This window comes from Epargyreus clarus, unplaced genomic scaffold, assembly GCF_041222505.1.
Source record: "Epargyreus clarus isolate Ecla_fem2 unplaced genomic scaffold, WU_Ecla_fem_2.2 ptg000003l, whole genome shotgun sequence".
Classification (NCBI taxonomy): domain Eukaryota; kingdom Metazoa; phylum Arthropoda; class Insecta; order Lepidoptera; family Hesperiidae; genus Epargyreus; species Epargyreus clarus.
This window is the reverse complement of record NW_027332211.1, coordinates 8,648,252-8,674,930: the sequence shown is the minus strand read 5'-3', so window position 1 is coordinate 8,674,930 and position 26,679 is coordinate 8,648,252. Positions and strand designations below refer to the sequence as shown.

Below are 26,679 nucleotides of genomic sequence, written 5' to 3'. Positions count from 1 at the left end.
CGATATAATTGTTTACGAACCTATTTTTGATTATACGAGCATATTCCTACTTATAGAGTACGTTTTAAAATATTTATATGCATATTCAAGATCACAAAATGTTTTATTTAATTAAATTGATCACGGTAAGTCTCTTGTGCCGTAACAAGACATACTCTGTCATAAGATTTAATTCCCGATAACACCAAGGTGTAGGTACTGCAGGTGGGGTTCGTGCTTTTTTGTGGCACCACGACTTTTGTTGTTGCCAAATTTGCACTTTGCTAGGTAATATATATTATAGGTACTTTCACCGAGGCTTTAATTTTTTTAACGAAGGAATATGTTTTACTTGTTTACTTTTATAGTATTTATGTGAAATTAAAGTTATGTTCATTATCTATTTTTTATGTAAAACTATTTATTTGCTAGCAACGTACACGTAACTTATAGAACAAGATTCTATTCACATTTTTTTCAATCAATCCTATCAGAATCAATTCAAAATCTTCGTAAATTAATTTTGTAACACTTTCAATACATTTAAATACTTGTAAAAAGAAGCTGTGAAAAAGCTTATAAAATTTCCCCACATGTTTATTTCTTGAAATATTAGTCATAATATAGGCACAATTCAATCATAATGTTTTATGGACTTATTTAAAATGTTTGCGAACTATAAGTAGGAAAATATAGAGTATCTAGTAGAGTAGAGATAAGACTTTAAAAAATCCTATAAGAAAATTAAATCTCACCTTTTATGTCCTCAGTGGTAACGTCGTGATTTTCCTTGTTGGCTTGTATTTTCTCTATCAAGTGCTCTAGCCTGCTGCTATTGCCTTTGAATAGCATGATCATAGCGCCCAAGTCCTCTCAGTGGGTGCGCTAGAGAGATGTCGCGAGCCGGCCGGGTTGCTCGCAGCGGCCGCTTTGCAGGCTGCAGATTGCCGCAGGTGCATCGATTCCAGTTTATTTTGGGGTTTTTTGCGGATGAACTTATCGCGAGTGCGAATTAATGCGCAGCGCGTGTCCGACAGGTGGCACTAATTGAAGGGGCGCCCGCCGCGAGCTGCCCCTCGTACGCTTCCTTCACGGCAATTATTTGGGTGGCTGCCGTCGACCGACTTAATTAGCGACAAGCGTTTATGGCACGCACCTTTGCGTTCCGGTTACAGGTGGCTCAAGTTTCGGTTAATCATCGGGTGATTGTGTTACAAGTCGTGCGGAATGACGAGCGTTCGGTCGGTGCAGCGGTGCACCGATGCCGGCGAGTGGAGCGCGACTGCGACGTCGGAGGCTCGGAGGCTCGGTGGGCGAGTCGCGAGGACCCGCAGCACCTCGCGGCACCCTGCGCCCCGCCCGCCTGCTCCGCCCACGCGCTCTTCCCCCTTCATGCACCCACACCCCCTTTAGTTCGGAAAACCTTTTACACACTACGAAAACTACTTGACCACTTAGACTGGACATTTATTGTAGCCTTAAAGCCACCTGCGTTTTGTAAATGTACGCAAGTATGTTTTACAAATTCAAATCACCAATTGATATTATTGTCACTTACAAAAATTAAGGAATAATATTATTTTTGTAATAAGTTTCATATCGGAATTAGAAATGGAAATATTATTTTACCGACACATTTTCACAATATTAAATACACAAAGACAAATAAAACATACGTGAACGAGTTTGTCAGCATCTCAAAGTGACTCAAAGTCCCAGGCGTAATCAATCGTTAACAGCTGACGTGTCATTACAGGAATGAGGATTGGAACGTGAAAATGGCATAAATACGAGAAGATGAGGTGACGGCTGCTAAAAGCTTTTTAAATTGAGAACGTGGAGGAAAAGTGGAAAGTGTTAAAACGTTTTCCCGTTCCACCCACGGGTGGGCGCGACCAATGGGCGCCGCGCCCCCGCTCCCCGCACCGCACTAGCCACGACTAACTAGCGCTAACTTTACACGCAAAAAGTATGCAAGATGACTAATGTAAGTGTGTAGTTGGGAACTTGGGAATAATAAGACGGATTATGAAGTTTTTTTCGCTGCTTCTTCTCCATATCGAAACACATTTCGAATTGATGGTAGACTTACCTACTTTGAATAAAATATTTTAATTTTGATTTTTTACACATGACAACTTTTCTTTTAAAAGTATTCAATCGTTAACATATGTCCCTGTTTGATTTGCCGAGGATGCTTGGTAAGCCGTAATAATGGACGACAAAATATGAATCATCTATTAACAATTTTAGTAAATAAAGCTATGATTAAATCTAATTTATTAAATACGACTTTGTTTCAACGTTAGGTGCTTTTGTAGAGACCAAAGTTTTCTGTAAAATCATCCACTCTCTCTCGATTCCATTTTCCACACCTTCCACATTGTCTATATTACTAACCTAAGTAGAGTTTAAATAATTCCAATGCAGGGTATCTAGGTACATTATAATTTTCTCTGCTCATCAATTTATGATTAGGTACTGTCAGGTTCCACTTTCAATTTTTCAGTCGGTTATTTGTTTTTCAATAGATAGAACATGCAGGAATCCCTCCAACTTTCTCAAAAATAATCCCTCCATTAAAGCAGCTGTTTATTAACTTCTAACACAATGTTATTGAAAATATATTGTGCCTGCACAGGATTTAAACCCGAATCTCCTAGGAAATCTCAGCTGTTTAAATTCGCAGTGATAGATACAAAACCAAATATAATATTGGAGTAAACCGGCAAGTAAGATTTCATTTTAGCGTCCGGCCACCCGATGCTCGATCGCTCCTCGGGGGCCCATACCGACTCGGCCAGTACCTTTTAGTTGCGCATATATTACCCGGATTACGCCCAAGTCCCACCAACCGTTGGTCCGGATTTTACGGATAAACTCCTAAAACATCTGCATGTAACTGCACCCCCGCGATTTGTCACCACTGATCGCCATAAAGGGCATTAAGAGATTTTAGTTCTGTCACACGAACAATGTTTGGCTGTTTAAATATTATATTACGTGGGCAAGGTCATAAGCAAAGTAACGTTATAATTTTATTGTTGAAACTTGTAATCAAAACGAACTTACAAATATAAGACAGTAACACATTGCAATGTCACTCATACTTTAGCACCTAAGTACCCAGGGTACTTTTGTATAAAAATACTAACCTTCTTTTGGAAAATAAAAAAGGTTTATACAAAAACAATCTGACACGTCATTCACAATATTCACTTAATTATAGGTAGGTCCATATTGTATATTTCCCTCAGTACCTAAAGTATATTCCTATTCCTACCTAATAACAGCAGTGTTAGGCGCTGCTGTGTTCCGGTTTAAAGGGTGTGGTAAGAGAGACAGACTTTTCGGAGGCGTTCCAGCTTAGTCCTCAGGGGTAGCGGCGCATCTGTGGCCGACCTCAGGTAGGAATATCTAATCCTATCTGGGGTTGATTACAAATGTCCATGGGCGGCAGTAGCCACTTACCATCATGTGGACTGCATGTGCTACTCCTATAGGTATTATAAAAAATAAAAAAAACCCTTAAGTAAGTAGTTGCTTATTTAAGTTTGTAACACAAATTTTAAAAAATACAACGGAAATTTGTAAATGGTAATAAGAAAATTCTTACCGTGAAATGTTAAAATCTATTTGGAGCAAAATATCATACAGGTTGGAAGTTTACAACAACGCAACAAGATAAAATAACCCTAACTTCTCAATTTTAAAGAGGACCTAATCATTGCAATAATAAATTATAACCATAATAATCCAAAGAGAGTACATCACATAAAAGAGACTGACTTTAGAATCGACCAAATATGTTTGTACCCCATAGCTTAGCGTAAAGTAAGCGAACATACAAAGCTGACAAATTAATGAAAATAAAATATTCATCAGACGTAACGGAAAGCGAGATGGGATTGACACTGAGTTGGCGCAGCAACGGCTGCTTACAAAAGGGTTAAACATTAATACTTAAGCGGCACCTCACTCCTGACACCACCGATTAGTCTGTCACTGAACCAAATCTCCAAACCCTGAATAAAGTATCATGAAAAAGCAGCTCCTTATCTCCCGCCGGTTGTGACGCGCTATGATGAGGGTACGGACTTTGTACACTTACCCTGACTTGCTTTGTTTAGAGACTACTACTGTGTTATAGGTATTTGTTTTGTTTTTTATTCATCGCAAATTAAATTTGCATTAAAATTATGACTTTGTGTTTATCGGAACCAGCTATACCTACTTCTATCTAAGTTGCCCTCAAGGACTCATCTTTAATGATTTTCTGTACAAAATATAGTGTATTTACTTACCTACCTTTTATTAACCATTTATTGTTATAAACAATTAGGTACATATAACTATAATGTATTATAATATGTTTAAACTGGTTAGTATCTATTGATCTGTCAAATAGTTTTTAAATTAAATGTGTAATTTTTAATCAATCGCCGTCCTAGCTCTACCAACTAATAAAATTAATTGATAAGTACTTACTAAACGTAGTACTCTATTCTGAACATACAAATTATAACTGATAACCTTTATCTGCTAGAGAACAGATAAAATATTCGATGGTAACATAATTTGAATCGTGATTTTAAGTGTTGCACTATTTTATCATAGATAAGTATATTTTATTGGTTTCGAAGTGAAACATCATCCCAAGAGTTACAGGTTCGCGCACGGCACAATCCTGCATATTTGATGCGACGGCCTGCGAGACACCGACCCTGCTCTTCTCTTCTCTTCTCAAGACGTTAATGTTCAACCCTTGATTCGTCCGTCAGGGAACGCTATCGCCTCATTAAACTTTCACCGCGTTTATTTATTCACTACCACGATTCTCTTCACTCCTAATATTCAACTTTTAAAATAATACCGATAGGATGAATGGGGACGTAGTTACTGAGTTTGAGGAAGGACGTTTTCGGAGATTTATTGCAAAGTATAATAGTTTAGGAAAAAATATTTTCTGTTTGTACCTACCCTTTTACTGTAATTGTGGAAAAAGTACAAACAGAACATAAATTAAAGACCAAACATAATCTTATTACACCAAGTAAATCTAAAACCATTGCGTACATCGTTGCATATTCATATTAACGAGTATAGTAGTTCGCTAGATCAAATATATTTTGATGAAAGCGTAATTCATTAAACATTATATTCTGAATAAAAGGTATACATATCGCATACTTCCTAATTTATAGGATTTAAATAAAAGTTAAATAAGTAGATAGATTTGAACAGTAATTTTACTAATTCTCATAAATCGTACAACACTATACCGTCTATGATACAAACAAAAAACTGTTTAAGATATCATCAGCGAGCATGACGAATTAGTGACGTCAACAAACACCCAAAATGTTTTTGTCGTTTACCTGCGGGTCCCTGGGGAAGGCGACACGCGGGCACGTCTTTCCCCGTCCTAATAAATCAATGGGACAGGCGGGATGCCTTCATTCCGGATGATATGTTATTATACGAACATCTCAATCTGTTTGTGTTACCTACTTTGTATAAATTGAATTTTAAGAATTGTTTTTTGTAATTTGCAATTATGATCAAATTAATATTTTTTGCTCATTTAGAGTTTTGGGTTATAAACACCTATTACTAGGTAATATCATAATAATATTCTATCAAACAATTGCAAAACTTATATAGTTAACATACGTTGATTATACAAGTCATAGGAATAGGCTCTACATTAAATACTTAATGTTTTGTTTCCATAAACTTTTAATTACCAGGCAAAATTAGGAGTCTTCAAAACATATATTATTAACTTTACGTAGTTTACAACTATTAAGCTTTAATTAAATTGCAAAGATAACCTAACATATACCAATAAAATCAACAAAATAGCCAGCAAGTTTCAACACTTTCTTACCTATTAAGGTATACTTCACCGTAGAGAGTTAACCGTAACGTTACCCAGATGACACGAGAGTTTCACGTGTTAACAATTTCACAGGGCGAGATGAGCGTAAAATAAAGGCCACACAAGATAAACAAATCGATTGCTGCGACGTTTTTGTGAAGATCGCGGTGAGATGGCAGGGTGGTCCCGATGTGGCGTTGTGATACGGATATCACAACTTTTAAGGACCTTCACACAGTAGGGTGCTGTGGTCCCTTGCTAAAACATTATGCATTTTTTTAACCAGCTGATCTACCTGCAACATCCATAGTCAAAAAATAGTTACTTTGTAACGTTATTACGTAATACTTTGTATAGCTATCTTTACTATTATCAAAGCCTATGTTAAATGAAGTCTAAAAATGAAGTCTAAAAAGCTCATAAGGGCTTTCTAATTTTTAAGTCCGACTTTGATTCTCAGTCGGTCAGATGGATTGATGATGAAATTACATTTATTCAGTATTTGAATGTTTCTGTATTCGAATTTTTACGTCTCCGTGGCACTCAGAGTAAAACTTCATATATACTTATACGAGCTTTTTACACTTTAGCATGAACTACACAGATAAACCGGTTTTGATACCACCATTACATAGTAACTTTTAGTAGAGTCCTGCTTGTAAGTCATCAACAACTTCTAGGTTCGATCTGCGGTCAGACAGACAGTTTCACGATGAATTTTAATATTTTCTGGATCTGGATGTTTGTGTATTCGCCTCTGAATGTGTTCATTGCACTCACGATAAAAAATCTAAAGTGAAACTATGATAGAAAGCCTTTATGATAGAAAGATTTTCAAACCTCTTAGTAAAACAAAAGAAGTGCAAGGTGAGAGCGAAATAATCACCTCATCACACGCGTCGTGACAAAACTTCACACATTTAACCACAAATATGAGATTCCGACACGATCGTGCACCGCGCAATAAACACTCTCCTTCACAAATGTGGCCTCAGCCTGCCACGATCAAGATTACCGTGTAAACTCCAAAACATTTATGGCGCTTAGTGATTCTATTATTTTTTATTGACACTGGTAAAGTTTCTCGTATGTCTTAAATACTTAGTTATATGTTCTATTTCTCAAGCTCCAATCTCAAATCCTGCTAAAACAAATGTTCGCGTATTTTATGGCGACTTTGCTTCGTAGTTTAGGAAAGGAAAATGTGCGAAGAACCCCGTCCGTTAATTACTTTATCAAATTATTACATACTTCAAGTACATTAATTAATATAAAAAACAAAACAAGGGTTTGGCGAGGCAATTACCAATAGTACAACAATAAACAAGTAGGTCTCCTGCGCTATTCGACACAGGTTAGTGACAAGATGGATGGGAGTTGCCATTCATCTACCTGTATTCTTGGATAATTTCATGGATAAGGGTTTAAATTCTTACTCATATGATACCAATAAAAAAACACAGTCACCACTTCAAATGTAGGGCTTTGTAGTTATTATACTTTTGTAGTACATACATATGTGTATAACTGTTTTAATGACAGTTGGCGTTTAAATAAGCAAACGTTCACAACCACCCGCACTCAATAAAGACATCCCATAGTGCCTACTATGGACAATAATTCGCTTGGAAACAGCCTGTCAAATGTGTGACAAGAATAGAGTAAGTGTATACACTGTACGTGTCACGATAGGCGGCGTCACGTCCCGCGGCGATGGTATCCCTGAAGCGGCGGCTTTGTGTACGTACATCTCACACGAAATAGGTCAATTAAGACGTGGGAGTGGAGCGATACGTGACCGTAACGCCTGATCCTCGAGATACCGCGGTGCTACTTTTGACGCCTTCATTTATCTAAAACTACTGCTCGTTGCGCGTATCTTGGACCATCTACGCGTTCTGTGAAAAGCACACGGCAGTTGACAACCCCTGATGGAATGGTCACAAAAACAGTCAGTCAGCGAGTTCCAGATTCGATTCTGGGGTAAGCAAATATCTAAGTGTCTATGCTTGTTTGTGTTTAAGGCACAAAACCCACAGCACATACCGCGGTGTTACTTTTGACGCCTTCATCTATCTAAAACTACTGCTCGTTGCGCGTATCTTGGACCATCTACGCGTTCTGTGAAAAGCACACGGCAGTTGACAACCCCTGATGGAATGGTCATAAAAACAGCCAGTCAGCGAGTCCCATATTCGATTCTGAGTTAAGCAAATATCTAAGTGCCTATGCTTGTTTGCGTTTAAGGCACAAACCCACAGCACATACCGCGGTGCTACTTTTGTCACCTTCATCTATCTAAAACTACTGCTCGTTGCGCGTATCGTGCGTCATCTATACGTTCTGTGAAAAGCGCACGACGATTGACAATTCCTGATGCAACGGTCATAATATCAGTCTGTCAGCGGGGTGCCGATTCGATTCTGGGTTAAGCAACATCTAAAAGTTGTTTATGCTTAAGGTACGGAACCCACAACAGTTGGTATTAACATCGAACTATGAATATAGATACCAAAAAAACTTGATTATTCGACGATTTTCACCCAACGGTAGTGAAACTGACAAAAAACCTTTTGTAAGCCAAGGCTTTCAGTTTTTATGTTTTGTGTTATTCGCTCCAATAATTAAGTTAATCTCACACGAAAATATGACAAACGAAATACCTATAGTACTTAATTAGGTAAAAAATTGTAAGACTATGCCACTCATAATGTACAATGAAAGTGGCAGCGGAGTAGTTTTACCAGCAGGATTTTTTTGTTTCATATATTTGTGTCGTTCGCTAAACTTATTACATCAAACTAACGAAAAAATGAAAACGATTACAAAACGAAAAAAATAACAAAAATTCTAATATGTCGATGTCGGACGTCGGTATTGCACTAAGTACTTAGGCGTGAGCATCTAATGACTCTCCCTAAGGAAATAATGGACGAGTAATTCCTCACATACCAATGCTTTGACCGGTAACGTCCATTTGACTTCGGGTCATTAGATTCGTTAATTTACTTTCGCTTAGGTGTCATTTAAATAGTGATTTTCATTAGAATTTTAATAGTATCTGTATTTAATTCATTTCGAAATGTTGCAGAAGCGGATCAGTACCCTTACCATGAGTTTTAACGTTTTGACAAATATGACTGTTTTGGTATTTGTTTACGTATGGGCCAATACGATTTCCTAGTTCTGACACAATCCGCTAGGGGCGCTTATTGGAATTTGTATGGGCAAATACGTAAACAAATACCAAAACAGTCATATTTGTCGAAACTTTAAAACTGCTGGTAAGGATACAGTATGTTTCATCTGAAGTGGTGTCATCGCCACACTTCTGACTTTTATGATAATATTGAAGTAACAAACGAGCATGCAGTTCATCTGATGGTAAGTAGCTACTGTCGCCCATGGACATCTGTAATTAACCTCATATAAGATTAGAGTCCTACCTCGACCACAGATGCGATGCTACCCCTGAGGAGTAAGTTGGAACGCCTCGAATAGTTAGGTATCTCCGTTAACACTTGAGGTGATCACTTAATCCTTATGTGGCAACGCATTTGGTATTGGCTTCCAATAGAACACCTGTTCTGTACGGAGTTGTTACTGCTGTCCGTGGACGACAATAAACACGCTTCGTTTTATTCCATGTGAACTCAGACACCCACAACACACATAACACTACTGGACGCCTTTAGAAAGCGTTTATTTATTTTGAAGTGGTGAACGCAATAAAGCGGTCCTTTTATTACCATCGTGTTTCTAATGTTAACGGTTTATAATATATTTTTCTATCAAACTTCGATCCGTGGGAACTGTTGGAATTGTAACAATAATCCAGTACAGCATCGGGGAGCATGACTAAGTGCTGTGATTCTGGTGTAACGAACCAAGAGGCATGCTCGCGTCGTCCGTTTGGTGACAGTTCCGCGGCATCAGCGCCTACTACGCCGAGGTCACCTGAGCGCCAGAAACTAGAGTCACCAACTGAGCTTATTACACGAGATAAATCATGAAACATTAACAGAATTTGCTCAATTATTTCTGCTTTAAGATACATGTTTGATGTGATTCCAGCCTATAGTTACTTAAGCTGAGGTAATTACGTATGGTACCTATAATAATTTATAACAGATTAACCTTAGTAACTAAATTTTCAGATATTAAATACTAAAAGGTTTGTGGAACAATGCGATAAATAATACATGTAACGAAAATTCTGTCATCTCAACTATTTTCTTGCGAAATAAGGCTGGACTATTGAACTAGAATTCTAGATCTTATTTGAAATCCAGAAAGAATTTTTCGAGAACTCTAGATTTAATCTAGAAAGCTAGAGCTTAATAGAGCATTATTTAGATAAGTTACAACCAAGACATTTGGAAAACTAAAACTAAGGTCTAATTCTTAAACACATCAGCTCATTCCAAAATGTCTTACAACGGAAACCTAGATACATTTCCTTGTCACCCTATAAGAATCTGCGACAAATACAGTTGTCCCTGGCCCGGCGATCACGCTCGTGACCAGCAATTGCCACGGCTCGTCACGACGCTTTTTATCAGCTCTTGGTGAGTTATGCTGCGTTAATCGCATGACCCTGGAGTACGACCACGCGTGAGACAAACTATTGTGCGACCACACTTATATTCAACGAGCTATTGCCCGCGGCTTCGGTCGCGTTACGAAGTAATATTTTCATCCCCTATTTTATCCCCTTGGGGGTAGAATTGATCAAAATCCTTTCTTAGCCGATGCCTACGTTACGACGTAGGCATCCGCTAAGAAAGGATGTTATGACATCTACCTGCATGCCCAATTTCAGCCCGATCCGTCCAGTGGTTTGGGCTGTGCGTTGATAGATCACTATGTCAGTCAGTCACCTTTGAATTATATATATTTAGATAGTGTCAACTCTCTTTGCTTAGCTTATATTATATCATTGTTCAATAAGCAATAATTTAACAAAATGACTGCGAAATATAATTACCTATTTCTTATTAAATCGTTATCGTCAATCCATTATATTTTGTCCCAATGCTGGGCACAGGTCTTCCAGTGAAAGGGGTTAAGCCATAGCCCACCTGATTAAGTGCGAATTGGTAGACTACACACGCTTTTAAGAACTTTATCTTTATCTAAAGAACTTTCACACCTGTAGGTTTCCTCAGGACTTATCCTTCATCGTTATAGCAAGTGACAATTTAATTTATTATATGTGCGTGCCTTGGATTCGAACCTTAGTAGGTAATTGTTACAGTATCAAAATAAAGAGCTCATGTCCATATGGTTCCATAGTGTAAATAGGGCCCGATTGTTGGTTTTTCAGGAATAGATCAATAATGACATCAGTGGCATTTCAAGCGACGGTTCTTGGTAATCGACGGTGCGGCTGTGGCTGAGGCGTGAAGGCAGGTGGCGCGCGACCACAGCATCTCACCTGCCCCTCCGGAACTACGTGCCGATTCGCCCACCGCACCGGGGTTCCACTCAAAACGAATCACGCCAAATTGCCAACGTATTGGTCAGCGATAGAAACTAGCAACAAGCAGTTGAGTCACCGCCGATGGACGGTAACTGATGCGTGGCGCAGGTGCCAACGCACGTAATCAGATTGTTGTTCCGGTAACAATTTTCGTGTAACTACAATACCAGGAAAATAAATGTTTTAGTCGGTCCTATTTAGCAACAAAAACTTTCATATAGTTAGAGTCACATATATTTAGTTTATGAAAAGATTCTGATCCGTTTACTACCAACCACCGAAGATTGAGTTTGTCGAATCGGATACGACAAAAGCCTTTTTATGTGTTCAATTCTATTAATAGAATAAAAGATTCAGACAAGACACATTCGAAATAAGTACATTGAGCCAATCTGATAGTCCAGGGAAAGTGTATAAAAATAAAAAGGAATACACAATAGAAACAAAAGTCAATTTGATAACAGGTGATAAGACAGGTTAAATTGATTCGAATTTCGATAATTATAATTTCCTTAATGAATGCAAAGTATTGCCATACTATTCCATTGACAATACATGACATCAATAAATATCATCACAGCGGAAAACACCCGCATTTCTCCTAAAGGAATATTTCTCCACCCAACAATCTACATAAAGTTAAGATAAAGTTTGGGTCTATGCTGACCGGAAGCGTGGCCCTCTACAATCCGGTAGTGGGCCGAACGTCCGGAGCTCCCTCCGGAGTTGTAGCTGCGCCTCAGATGGACTTCCGCCTTTTAACTGCTCCTGCAGGCGACCACTTGATTTGTGATGGACCTACATACAAAGCAACTTGTAATTTAGACTGCAAATTAAACTTTACGCAAAAATAATGTATTTATTCAGGAACTTTTGAAGATGAATCAAAAATGTTTAATCGTTGTCTATACGAATTTAATATTGTGTCAAGTTAAATATGTACTTCAATTGGTTCTAATCAATAGGTCTGTGACTAACTAAGTAAATTTAAAAAGCATTAAAACTGCATTGAAACAACTTTTATATGACAACATTTTATGTGATACATTTCGATTTCACACAGCTCAAATAAAAATAAGACTCATGTATCTAAATTGTAACACTACTTGTATTCAATGTTCAAGATCGACAATCCTAAGCATGGTATATTATACAATCACATCCCTAAGTACAATCAAACAAAACACAAATATAGGACGATAGCGTGACGTAATCACAGATTTATCAACATTTCTATTGTACATTACGCAGGTGCACTCCACAATTCGCATACATCCAACTGTAAACTAATCCAAAGTCTGGCACAGTAAACGTAGACGAACAATAACAACAATGAATAGGATAGACAATATACAGTAGGAGCCCAAGTAACAGGAAATGCCAGGGAAGCCAAGACGAGCGCTCCACTCCGCCATCACGCACAATGGAACAAACAAAGGAGATGAGACCGTTTAATTTATAAACACGTACGTTCTCTGTTATTTTGATTGGGCATCCGAAACCGAAAACTTGTAGTTTATAGTACCGCAACCGAAAACTTGTAGTTAATATTACTTTGCCTTATAATTTTGAACTAAAATCGAGTCAAATCGTTACTTAAACAAAATAAGGTTTATAATAAGTAGAGTTTGTTAAATAATTAGCTTCGAAAAATATTAACTAAATGTAACAAATTTCACTATTACAGTGCTACCTCCTTTTAAACTAACTATGCATTAAAAATAATAGATACGTATATGTTGTATACAATAATTAGGTAATTTGTAGGTGATATAGCACATACTACGCGTAATGGCATCTCTATTTAAAACGAATACTAAAACAATTGTTATGTTCCTCTATTTGACAAATAATTGATCAAAACTATTAAGTTATCTACTAGAGGAACCAAAAAATAAAATGTATCTAATTCTACTAATAGAATAGATAATTTCCGCCTTCACACTGTAATAGATAAAAAGTAATTTGACTTACAAAGCGAATTAGTAACGCACGTGCCTATGAAGTTGTCAGATTATCACCTGCTGATTAGACGTTTAACACCACCTGGCTTCTGCGGTCGGTTTCCCATCATCCATTGTCAATTACTGGCTACAACCCATTTACGTCCTATTAGTAGTATCGCTCCTTAACTCTAAGTTACTATGTAATTAGGATCTGAATATCAATGTACTTCGATTAATGGTTATGGTCGTACAAGTTATAGTACTTGAGCCCTGTTGTTGTGTCGAGTATAATTGAAAGCTATTGTGGCGGCGCGGTGTTAAGGAATTTGTGCACTACGCCATGGTTTCTAGGATGTAATTAAGTCAACATTTATTATTGAATGACCTATTTATAGGTAAATAATATTTTTTGCAATCCTACAGATTGCTAAGCCGTGTAAACTCTGTCAATGTGCATAAAATTTAATGATTTTTAATTAAATATATTCGGTTTTAATCCTTAAAAACTATTAAGCCGTGTCTAACTAAAGATACAAACGCTTTCAGTATACAAAAAATCACTAGGTAAAGACACATACAGACACCCATAACCAAATAAATATGTATCATAATGACAGCTGCCTCAAAGGTAATAGAATCCGGAAGGCTCTACATAATATACCAATAAGAGATCCGTAAACAATACGATAAACGTTTTTACGCGCCCTCTTAAGTATTAATAGTCATATTTTTTAGTTAAGCCGGTGTAATACACAGTACTCTTTATGATAAGCCTAAGCACTTTATGTTAAGTTAATAGTTGACGGCGACTCAAAGCAATATTTACGCACTTCTGTTAATTATTATTGCATCAAGCATCGTAACACGCTTAATTAAAAATTAATTCACTGATACAAGCTTTAAGTAGCCGTCAAAGTTTACTTATACTGTTTATCGATTATCTCGTTAAACAAGCTTACATACATATTGAATACAAACTATCTATAATCGTTTGACACATCAGGGTCAATTGAATAATTTGTGTACTTAATATACTTAACATACGTATATGAATACCGAAGAATAAAGTTGACAAAGTAAGGAATGAGTTTACGTAAAATTCTTTAAATGTTAATAACGTTTTTAAATTTTAATAAAATTATGTTAGGTCAGCGATTATTATTTTTACCCGACTGCCAAGGAAGGGTTATGTTTTTATCAATGAGGTTCAATACTGAATTTTTATTTCGGATATATAGTAAAAATGGATAAATAAATAATTAGATTTCCTAAGATACTTTTTACTTGATCTCTGACGGCATCTCTGCCACTTTGACCTTGTCCAGATCTTTAAAGTGTAGGAAAATAACCGAACCTGCAAAACTCCTTAGAGATGGCTAAGCATTCTTGTTTAGCTCCAGTATATCATCCTGCTAAGAAGTTTCAAATAGATGGACCACACACTTTGTTATTTGTTTTTATAAGCCCCCTTAACATTAACTTTTATAATTTTTAAAAGACGAACGAAGACATGAGTCACTTACAGTAGGTAATTCAATTAATTCGAAGTGTTGCCCAGCTTTGAACCACTTGTCAATTTATCAATATTCTATTGACACCTCTATGACACCCTGCGCACCGGTGTTAATGTTTAATTAAGCCATTAATAAACTCATGGTTTGGCTGTCAAATATTATAGTTTTAGGCAAGTAGTAACGCAATTTATGTAAAGTAAGCCTAATATTACAACGTTGTTTTCAATTAATTTTAATTTTAAATTTCAGTGTGTGCTGCACAATTTATTTTAGAAAATTAACGATATTGTATTCTTTTATAATACAATTCTTCAAAAGAGTAGTTACATGGTGTCATATTTTAAGATTTGAATTTATTATTTACAATTATAACTAAGACTGCTAAATTATATTTGCACCCAAAAATCCAATTATAGTTCTCCTTTACTACATTTAATACCAAGAAATGTATCCGAAATGTTAGTATTGCGAAACAAATATTAAATTTAGAGTCTACCATTATATCACCGTGAAATGGGTACCGCTACGAAATCAAATGACTCAATTTAGATGGGAACTTCTCAGCTCATACCGAATGTAATCTTCACCACAATGAGGATAGCAATGAGCAATAAAGACATGAATACGCTGATTTTCCACTGAGTAGTAAAAACGTGACTGGATACATAGTTAAAAAATATAAGTAAGTTATTATGAGCATGTCGAAGTCTAAATTCGACATAAGGTTATTATTTCGTAACCATTAAATACTTTTGACTTTATTGAAATATAATAAATAGCTATAAGACAACATAAATTAGCATTTATTTAATTTTCCATTATTTATGGTTAAAACATTTATTTCAATTCAATTCAATTTCTTTATTTGCATAAGGATAAGGTTCATAAAATGATCTTAATTTATAAATTACATCGTCTCTTATTCTACCCTTATTCGCATTTCAATAGATAGGTAGTCGTATATTATTCACATTTAAAATGAAACTAATTTCATTGAAATTAAACTTTTTATATTTATTAAGTTAAAGTAAAGACGACTCGAAACATATCAATTTCATAATTTAGATGTGTTAGAAATCTACTCAAATTATGTTGTGTTATTTGCATGATGTGTTATTTTTATAATAATAAGTTCTCATTTACCTATATAGTCACTGGCTGGTGCGATTATATGAGTTAGCGTAAAAAAAGAAAAAGGACGCATTTTGACGTTTGAGTTTTTTTTGCGCGGGAATAATAAAGTTGTTAATTGGTCCAAAAAAAATGTGTTTTTACAAATCGGAAGGGGGATAACGGGTAATGTTAACTTTATATGTAAGTACGTTATTAATTCAAATGTATATCTGTATTTACAAATTTAACGGAGAAGAGAAAGAGAAGAGAGTTTCATACTATTTTTATTTTACTATGGTGAATAGATTGGCGATGGCCGCAACTTGCACGGGCATTATGGTAATTATGTGTTCCCATAAAATCGCTCCCAAATACCTCAATCAGTTATTTTAACGTCGCACCAAATTTGCCTGTAGCTTTGACACCAACCACAATATTTGCTTTTTATTTTTTGCAACTTCATTAAAATGTAGAGCAGTTATCGAAATACTTATTACTGAATCATCTGTGACTCGCATAATTTCAACAGAAACTTTTGTTTCTTTTGATATCTCTTTTTAAATATTGATATATCATTTTTCCTTCCAAATTTAAAAATAATAAGTTTCGCTTTGTTTTACCGCACTTTAGTATGTATTTATGTATGTATGTTTGTACGAACTCGACTTTTACCCACTTTAAACGGACCATTTAATTCAAAAAAATTAACAATTATCAAGAACCGATGGCAATACACGATTTTGTCCCATTGTCCTTATCAGAATCATCAGGGCTAATGATTTTCGAAGCAGTGTTCGTGTGCCTTAAAGAAAAAAGTTACTCACGATAAATTGCAACAATTAGAAGATTTTAGTTCTATTAACCCTAAAGCATGGTTTATACTTTTTTTAATAATAATTCATTGTATAAAATGTTTCTTTTATTTGAACTAAAATTTAGTTCGGACGGAGTTTATAGAACCTACGTAATCCAACATCAACTCTGCACCCTTATTCAACTTTAATTTTTCAAAAAATTATTTCAAAGTTAAGTTAATATGTACGGTTAAGTTAATACGGGTAAAATGTAGGCCATTTTTGTTTTTTCTTGTTTCCTACACCAAAGTTTAGCGGAAGAGGTAAATCGCAAGTGTACCGTGGCGGTCAGGTAACTCACAACAGTCAACGGATGGGCATCCTCCGGCTGGGTGGTCGGCTCTCGCGTTCATTTCACGCGTTTTAAGAGTCATTAGACCCATCCCGTACCCGACGTCGTCACCTGCTTCTGATAAACAATTATAAAAGCTTGATTGCAACTAAACGAGACTGGTTACCTTTAAACGGGTAAGCATTGTATTGAGATCGCTAGATACTTTTTTAACCAGCGCACAATTTGTATAATGAAGGAAACTTTTTGTGTCTATCATGTAAATAAGCGCTTGTTACAAGACCGACAAATTAGGGAATTGAGTGTTCATACGGGTTTTTAATTCACACTCATGTTTATTAATAAGTCATTTTATGTTGTTCTTACTTACATTAAGTTAATTACTGTCGTCATAGTAGCGGTATTTTAAGAAGTCATATTACAGCTGTCAAATGTTTAAAATGTTTACCGGCAAAAACACAAGTATCATTAGGGGGCATAAACCCATGGTACCTAATATCTAAACTATTTCTAGTCACTAATCAAGAATGCAATGAAATGGCTCTACATTTCTTCTAATATACTCGTATTAGATATGGAATCTAAGAACGGACTGAAAATCTTTTGGTTGTTACCTCACGCCTAATCCGTACCTAATTAACTTACTAAAAGCTAATATTATTACCTGGCCAATAGAACAATGACTTGAATTATTTTAGTTACATAATATCAGTCTGAAACCTGTCTTGAATGTACTGGTACCTACCTTATATAATAGGTTCTGGGTATATTTTTATGTTTGAAAATTTACAAGATGTAATTTTTTTTTATAATATAGGAGTAGCAGACGTGCATGCAGTCCAACTGATGGTAAGTGGTTACTGCCGCCCATGGACATCTGTAATCGACCCCAGATAGGATTAGATATTCCTACCTGAGGTTGGCCACAGATGCGCCGCTACCCCATAGGACTAAGCTGGAACGTCTGAAAAGTCTGTCTCCCTTACCACACCCTTCAAACCGGAACACAGCAGCGCTTAACACTGCTGTTATTAGGTAGAAATAGTTGTGGCGGTGGTGCCGCTGGAGTCGAACCACAAAGGGTTCTACCACCTTCAATCCCAAGTTATACTTCGTCTCAATTTGGTTTATCTAATTTTAAATGGTCTCTGTCACTTCAACAACTGTTATCATTTGTAATGAACAACAGAACGTGATTTGTACTTTAAGTAAAACTCCTGATTAACCCTATATTTCTGCAATCTCAATAACAAGCCACGACCGCAGACAGATCAGAATTTAACTTATCCCGCCCTATTCTATTATTTATAACAGACTACGGGAGGTAATGTTTTTCGAACGAGGTATGAGGCATATATTATAGTCATATATTACATGGCTCATTCTACAACTAAATATATATAACTAAAAGGTGACTGACTGACATAGTGATCTATCAACGCACAGCCCAAACCACTGGACGGATCGGGCTGAAATTTGGCATGCAGGTAGATGTTATGACGTAGGCATCCGCTAAGAAAGGATTTTGATCAATTCTACCCACAAGGTGATAAAATAAGGGATGAAAATATTACTTCGTAACGCGAGCGAAGCCGCGGGCAAAAGCTCGTATATTATGTCTTATTCTTTATCACGCTCTACAGCCTAAATGGCTTCACTGATTTTAACAAATAAGATGTCGCCGGATTCGTCTAAATTGTAGGAGAAGAGACTGTATTTTTGAGCAGTTTTTAGTCTTTAATACCGTATCTAGTGAAACTAAATTTCCTATTTACATTAATATATACGTAGTGCTTCGATATCGCTTTTATTTGGTTCATGTTTAGTGGTTGTTCATGTCAAATTTTACAAATTGGAGAGCAAATTAGTACTAGGTTTCAATGAAGGCTTAATATAGATAGCAGCCTGCAGCGTGCAGTCTAGTGCTAGTAGGCGTGGCGGGTGGGCGTCGCGGTGGGCGGTCCTAGCCCCGCCCACCGCGCTCACGTGGCACCCATGTGGCGACCCACAATAATAACAATGATGTAATCATATTTTAATGTGTCTATTACAAGAACTGTTCATGTTTCTTACATCTTCATCTGACGGAACTTTTACAAAATTAACTTATTTTAATAGGGAGAGTTATGAAAATTTGACATAGGTACCTATAGGATAGTAGGATATACCTATGAATTTTACGTAGTTAGTTAGATACTTAAAGTCCTTTGAAAATCGCCCAGAGAAGTCTGGGATGCGATGAGATCTTCAAGCGAAAGTATTTTCAGTTTATACGGTACTAATTAACACCTAGTCCCCACTTTAGTAAAATAAAAACTTTCTGGAACTTACAAACATGTAAAAGTACTTTCGTTGCTTTCAATTGTTTGAGAGTATACTGTAGTAGTAGACTTTTACTCATAACATAGTTTTGTAACACAACAATTATAATCCATAGATATCACCTTGGTAAGCCACTGAAGCCATACTCTTCGGTCGAGACGTACTGATGATAAATATAAGAATGTAGAGATTGCTGTTAGAACTGAATCAGATGCTATACAAATAATTCTATAATATGTTTCTTCTACTTAGGTTAAAGCTGGAATATAGCAATTATAAAATTAAAATAATTATAAAATATCACTAGGTAGGTACAACTAAGGCGATAGATAGGCCACAAACAAGAACACAGGAGAGCAACAATGCTGTTATAAGACAGAAATATAATGGGAACTATAGCCGCATTTTTACCCTGCTGTGTTTTAATTTGTAATGAGTTATGGGACAACCATATACCACGGTTATAGATAAAAAATGTTCCAATGTATTATTTAAGTACCTACCTAATAATTTTTAGGGTTCCGTACGAAGAGGGTAAAAATAGAACCTTATTAGACACTAAGCCTCCACTGTTCGCCCACCCTTCTGTGCGTTTGTCACAGGGCTCTTACTCTAAACCGTAATAGATAGACATTTGAAAATTTGTGTATAATGTACGAGTAACTTATGTTACTTTTTGAGTCATTTAGTTTGTGTGCCATACATATCTCGTGTCACAATGTTAGTTACCGTACTCCTCCGAAACGGCTTTAAATTTTATATGCATATTCAGTAAGCCTGAAAATCGGCTACTATCTATTTTCATACCCCTAAGGGATAAATGTTGTTCACCCTTAACATTTTTTTATTTATATGGCAACACACCATTTGCCGGGTCAGCTAGTAATTCAATAAAATGTATGGAAATCCCGCCCAAATTCAGTACTTTGGAATTACAGAGGAAATTTTGTAAAATGATTACTTTTATATCTACACGAAATTAAATGAAATTTTAATAAAAATAAATATACTCGTAATTAGGGACTTATTTTATTTATATTTAAGTAACTACAGAGCAATACGAGAAGTACAGTAAATACGTACTAGTAAAATGTTCGAATACATATAGACTTGAGATAACTTCCAAGGTGGTAGAACCCTCTGTGGTTCGACTCCGGCGGCTCCACCGCCACACCTATTTCTGCCTAATAACAGCAGTGTTAGGCGCTGCTATGTTCCGTTTTTAAGGTAGTGATAAGGGAGACATACTTTTTCGAGGCGTTCCAGCTTAGTCCTCAGGGGTAGCGGCGCATCTGTGGCCGACCTCATAGGAATATCTAATCGTACCTGGGGTTGATTACAGATGTCCATGGGCGGTAGTACCACTTACCATCAGGTGGACTGCATGCTCGTCTGCTACTCCAATATTATAAAAAAAAAATTGCGAGTGCTAAATTAACGTTCCCAGCTTGAGCGTTTTTTTCGTGGAGGGTTCCGGAAACACTTTCAATGTTTTTCTACTTAGCTTACAACTTAATTCTCTAGTTTTCCAATAGATGTCAGTACCTAGCAACGAGGGGTTGTGAAAACAACCCTGTGGAAAGTCACCCTCGTTGACTTGATTTTACTTGAACGGCGATAGAGTGCGCCACTTGTAGCTACTAAGTATCTTTTGAAATTCGTTACACAATACAAAGCAAAGCAGTTATTTCAAGACTAATATGTACCTACTTCAATTTTTAATACATTTGATAAAACATTTGTTTTAACGCTTTATTTCATATTCTTTTAATATCTAACTTTTATAGGGTAGGTAAGGTGTATGGGTAGGTATCTACAATGAGTACCGAGTGTTAAGAGTGGTAATTCTTTTTTCTCAAATTTTAATAATTGATTTATTAATAGCAGCGGTCATCACTCAGAAAGATTATTACGTCTTGATTAATTTAAAGTTGGTACAACTATGTATTATCTTAGTAAGTAGGTTAGATAGGTAGGTACCTATGTTGAAAACCAGTCTACTAAAAGCGTAAGTCCTTCTCAAAGTGTAGTGATTTCCACATAAACAATAAAACAGTTAAATCTAGCGTACAATAATTATAGTAATAAACGAGATTACCATCAGTAGTCGGTCTAGGCACGGCGTCGGCGGCGAGATGAAGGCGTCGATACAATCTGCCGCGACACCTCGCCGCTTGCATCTCCTCGCTGATAACAGCACTCATCTCTAATTTCATCTGCGCGAATCTAATTCAGTGTTGCTCCTTTACGGGCAAACAACCACATTAACAGCAATAGCTACTGAGTGGAAGTATGTTGTTTTCTTACTCCTTTACGCGTAACATTAGCCTACCATCTACATGTTATAGATTCATATGCGGTCACAACAAAGCCATAGCCAGGGGGAGTGTTAAAACCTTTTCTATTCATCACTATGGTTAAATATACTATTGTAGCGATTTCCCGCTACTCGTCAAGAGATGGCGCTGCTGAATCACGCTATCGAAGTTTTCTAAAACATCTGGCATATATACAAGCTCCGAACTGAGATTGTTGGAGCACGGCCGCTCCCCGGGCATGATCAGCTAGCCCGGCGGGAGATCTCCCTTTGCCAAACTATCATGAGGCCTTACATTTATATTTTTATGCAGTAAGCTTTTCAATCAAGTAAATAGGTATTTTCCATCTCATAAGTACCATCTCACCTATTCCCAACGCATAGCATTTCTTGCGCTCCAATTTTAAATCCTAAACAACGGTGCTGCAGGTAGAAGTTCTGTATGAGATTGGTTACTTATGTCCATGGACAGCAGTATCCAATTATCATCAGATGAATCGCACGCTTATTTGCTACCTCAATCAAATAAAAAATCAGCTAACCATGACCGTAAACATTATCATAGGCCGGCCTCAATGGAATTTAATTGTACTATAAGTGACAGTTATAAATTCTTTCGCACCACGACCTCACAGTTCTCACGGCAACACCGCTTTCCCCGGCGACCCGTCGTGCTGCCTTTGTCACAAGGCCAAGTACTGGCCACAATACCCAGGCACTACCAATAGGGATATCGATTCTTGTCAAAGATTTCTTTGAAATCAATACGAATCGAAGTCGAAATCTGAAGTATAAATCCACAAAAAATCGAAAATTACGTAAAGGATGAAATAGTTAAATTCGATCTCCGAATTACTTTATTAATGTTCAGGGAATATTTCAGCCAAAAAGGTCAACCATCTTTCATGACGCTCAAAAAATTTGTCGGCGAAAAAACAGATTAAGTATACGGAAAAAATAACAAGAGATCAACACGAAAAAAAACAGAAAAAACCGAATGTAGACTCATTACATCGATTCGTTGCTTATTGTCCAATGAAAAATATATATTTGGACCAAAATCGATTCTTCGTTTAATCGATCTCAGCTTGACATCCCTATTGGCCAGTGAAACACAATTCGTTGAAGACACTGATCGTTGGTTCCGCTCTTGCTCAAACAATACACCGCACGCAAACGAATGCTCGATCAAGGTGAAAATCGATGTCCATTGTAATTTAACGCCACTGATGTCATTATTATTGCTATACCCTTCAAAAATAACGACAGATGTTTGTGCTGTTTTTTGTATCAAATAAATTGTAGATATATTTTGTAACTGCCACCTTAGAAAGTCATTTCTTCGGCTATTTTCAATCTCATTAACAATTTGAAATGGTATTTAACGAGTTTTTAATCAGTTTAAAGTTTAAAAAAAACAATCCATCCTAGAACATTTTAACTCCTAAGAATCTCAAATATTTACATTTTTGTGGCTAGTATCTTACCTATAAGAATATAGTTAGCTAGAGCTTTTATTAAGATATTATAGTTCATGGCTCAATTATGTTTTGAATTCCAAGTAAAATAACTATAAAACACAAATTAAGGATATCATTAGTCTTTCGATTTCCAATTAACAACGTTTTGATACTGTTAGTTTTAGTTAAGCTAATTCGCTGATTCGCGATCTCAGAGCGGCCCGGGATGGCTGCGTAGAGCAAGTCCTGCGTTCGTATGTAGATGTCAAAGTTTAATTGAACAGCGTGAGCTTCGTCGCCCGGGACTCGGCCGGGATTGGTCTGCATCCCCAGGGACAAAGCATGACGTCTTAAATTTCGACAGCTGTAGGTACCTACGTCCAAAATATAAATACCAGTATCTATGTACGATTCAATATTCTCACTTCGATTTACTTGTCCAGAAGTGACCACTTATTGCTTGAACAGCAGGATTTATTATAAACATCTGAGTTTTTATCAAATAAACTGCTTAATGTACAGTTAGGCCCACGAGTACAATTTATGAGTTTTATTTAATCAAGTAGAGCGTAATGCGGTAGGAGGTTCATTGTTGCCACCTCAGGTGACCCTGTACCGCCCTTACCCGCCCGCTTATTATCTTTGTGCGATCTCAAAGTGCTTAACGCATGAATACTCGGAACCCATTCATTTGAGCGCAATTCACTATAGAAACAATGAGCGTACCCTTCGCCCGGGCAAAAGACTACAAAACGTGAAAAAACATATTGTACTCGCTTCTTGGGAACCCTTTAATACCGGCGAGGGCAATCGAATGTTTAAAACACTGCAATCGAATATGAGTCGGTGGCGGCGGGTGAATGACGGCGCACAATGGCGGCGGGCGGGCGCAGGCGGGCGCGGGCGGTCGCGGGCGCGGCGCGGGTGTCGTGTGTCGCCCAGGCCGCGCGCGCGCCGCCGCTCCGCTCCGCGCGCCGCTCGCCGCCGACACACGATATCGCCTTTTTATTTCATAATTTCTACACAATGAAAACGCTGCAAAGGCGTAGGGCGAAGACAATGCGCCCGGAGGCAAAAACGGCTCGGAAACCCTTTATATCCAATTTATTGTCTCAAAATAAAATCGGGTGCAAATTAAAATACGATCCGAACCATTACCAGTTCCTGCTACCTATTCTTTAACCGTCTCGTCATAGCTATAATACACGTATACATGCACACACCATTTAATTCCTATGAACCGTTGCTTCTTATAAAGATTGCACTCACATAATATTACAAAACTACGAATATTGCAACAGTCTATACTTTTGGCCTCCGCCAGGCCAATATAATTGCCAGGACTCAAATTAAACGTTGTCAATAAATTGTAGCCCGCTTATCGGATTTGGTCAGGCCGTGATAAACGTATGGTCCGGCTAATCAGATATACGTACGCTCGGACTTTTAATTCCCTGAGATGTTGGCGGTGCGGGAGAATGAGAACGTCCAGCGTCGACGCCGATAGCGCCTATAAAAAAGTTGCGGATCGCTCGCTTCTCCATCCACCGATTGGCTAGGCGGCGCCCGCTCGTCCCCAGGGCCCTATACGAGAAGCGAAATGGGCCCCAGAACACCCATAAGAGAGCGACCCCGCCCGCCACGGCCGAATAATTAGGGCTCTTTGTTTAGATAGCGGCAATTTTATTTGGGAGAGAATGGGCGCTGGGGACGTCTTCGGCCATTCCAACCGCCCGATATTAATAAGAAACGTGTGTGCCGAATAACACCAACAAAATCCGGATTTCATTTTTCGGACCTATTACGAATAACTCGTTATACGATAGATTCAAACTGTGTAAAGATATAATTGGCGAAACAAAACAAAAGTCGATCCATTCGTCTTCTAGTATGGCACCAAACTTACGAAGTACGAATAACTGCAGACCATAGAAAAGAAAAGGGGAGCAGAGACACCGATACGACAGTCACCGAGCAATATCACATAAATAATGCAGCCAGCAAAATTGGGATTTTGATTTGTTTTCTTCGAAACTTTTATTTGTCTTAGAAGAAAACGGGGTAACCGAACATAATGCTTCGTATTGTTTGCCACGAGGCGAAGGGTTTTGTTTATAATTTGAAATTAAATGAGGTGTAAGATTCAATGGTTTTATATATACAGCCGAAGTAAAGCAGTATTTACTAAAACACATCTGATACCGCCAAAAATATCTCGTTTAATCCCCAATTAAGAAAATCACTAAATGAATTAACTAGTCCTAGGTCGGTAGCTGGTGGTTGGTAGGTTTCTATAGGCTATAGGTAGGTACCTATATATCTTTATATGTATTCAATGCAAGGCACAACATATCACGATTATTAATATACAATTTTTCTTTACTAATGTATTGTATCTAACTAAAAATTTAAACTTTAAGGTATACGCTAACCTAACAATTTCCAAGATGAATGTCCGGCGAAGCCTGAGACACTTGTCCCTGCATATTGTATTGGGGAGGAGAACGTAGCTCCGCCGCGCTCCACGGGGGCCTCCGACCAGCCTTTGTCTCGTCCCCGCAAACTTGCCATAAATGTTAATATGGGATCTCACATTTGAATATCTATTTCTTCGCGAGGCCGGTTCGTTAACGCGGCCTTGAATTTTAAATTTTATCGTCGCGCTGGGAGATCCGCAGATGAGGTGCGTGCCTACGTGATCTCCCTAAGAAAATAACCGACCGAAACTTCTTTTTGTTTGTCTTCTTTTGTTTTGTACTAACACTGAAATGTTGGAAGCAATTTGTGCATAAATGCAAAATTAATCTTTGATTTAGACGATTTCAAAACTTTGTCTGGTATTTCTTTAAGAAAATTCTCTGTGTCATGAATATTTCATATGAAAACATCAATATTTCAAATAGTAGTATTGGTTGTAATTACCACAACGTATGTAATCGTCGCTCATAGCTTTCGTATTGAAACGGGTTAAAATATACCTGACACAACCAATTTATCTTGTGTAGTGAACTCTCCCGGGGGTTAAATTTGGTTTTAAAATGGAACTAAATCAGATCCCGTACAACCATTAATTACCACGTGTTGCTAATGAGGTTTACATACTTATTATATGTATGACTTATGAGTATGTACGTCCAACATTCATTCAGGAGTAGCGTTCCCGGTTACTAAAATTAACAGTAGTTCAATTTTATTTATTTATTTATTTATTTATATATTTATTGTAACACAAACACACGGTTAAGGTACAACAGGGCAAACTTTATGCGTGATGGCATTCTCTACCAGTCAACCCTTGGTGAGTGGAGAGAATTTGCGGCAGGTGTCAAAATACATAAATATTGTAATACTTACTACATATATAAATACATATCCAAATTTTGCCGCAGATATGCGTTGCCTTCTAACTCGTAGTTACTGTTATCCGGTTGGATTACCGTGGATGCTCTAGATCTTCCCAGCAGAAGTATACGAAACAGGTTACAGAAAAGCATGGCCATTTAGTATCACATAGATTCC

General features: G+C 37.1%; 1 protein-coding gene across 2 annotated transcripts in view; it reads right to left on the bottom strand.

Annotated features, from left to right (window-relative positions):
* Nucleotides 1-26,679, bottom strand: part of L (zinc finger protein Lobe) — a 79,231-nt gene that overhangs the window by 23,526 nt on the left and 29,026 nt on the right. The window contains exon 1 of one of the 2 annotated variants that reach the window (XM_073087052.1): nt 735-1,252. The exons of the other annotated variant lie outside the window; for it this stretch is intronic. Coding sequence (XP_072943153.1) covers nt 735-837 — 103 coding nt within the window. The 5' untranslated portion in view covers nt 838-1,252. Of the gene's footprint in view, nt 1-734; nt 1,253-26,679 lie in introns of those variants that run through there. 2 annotated transcript variants of the gene reach the window in all.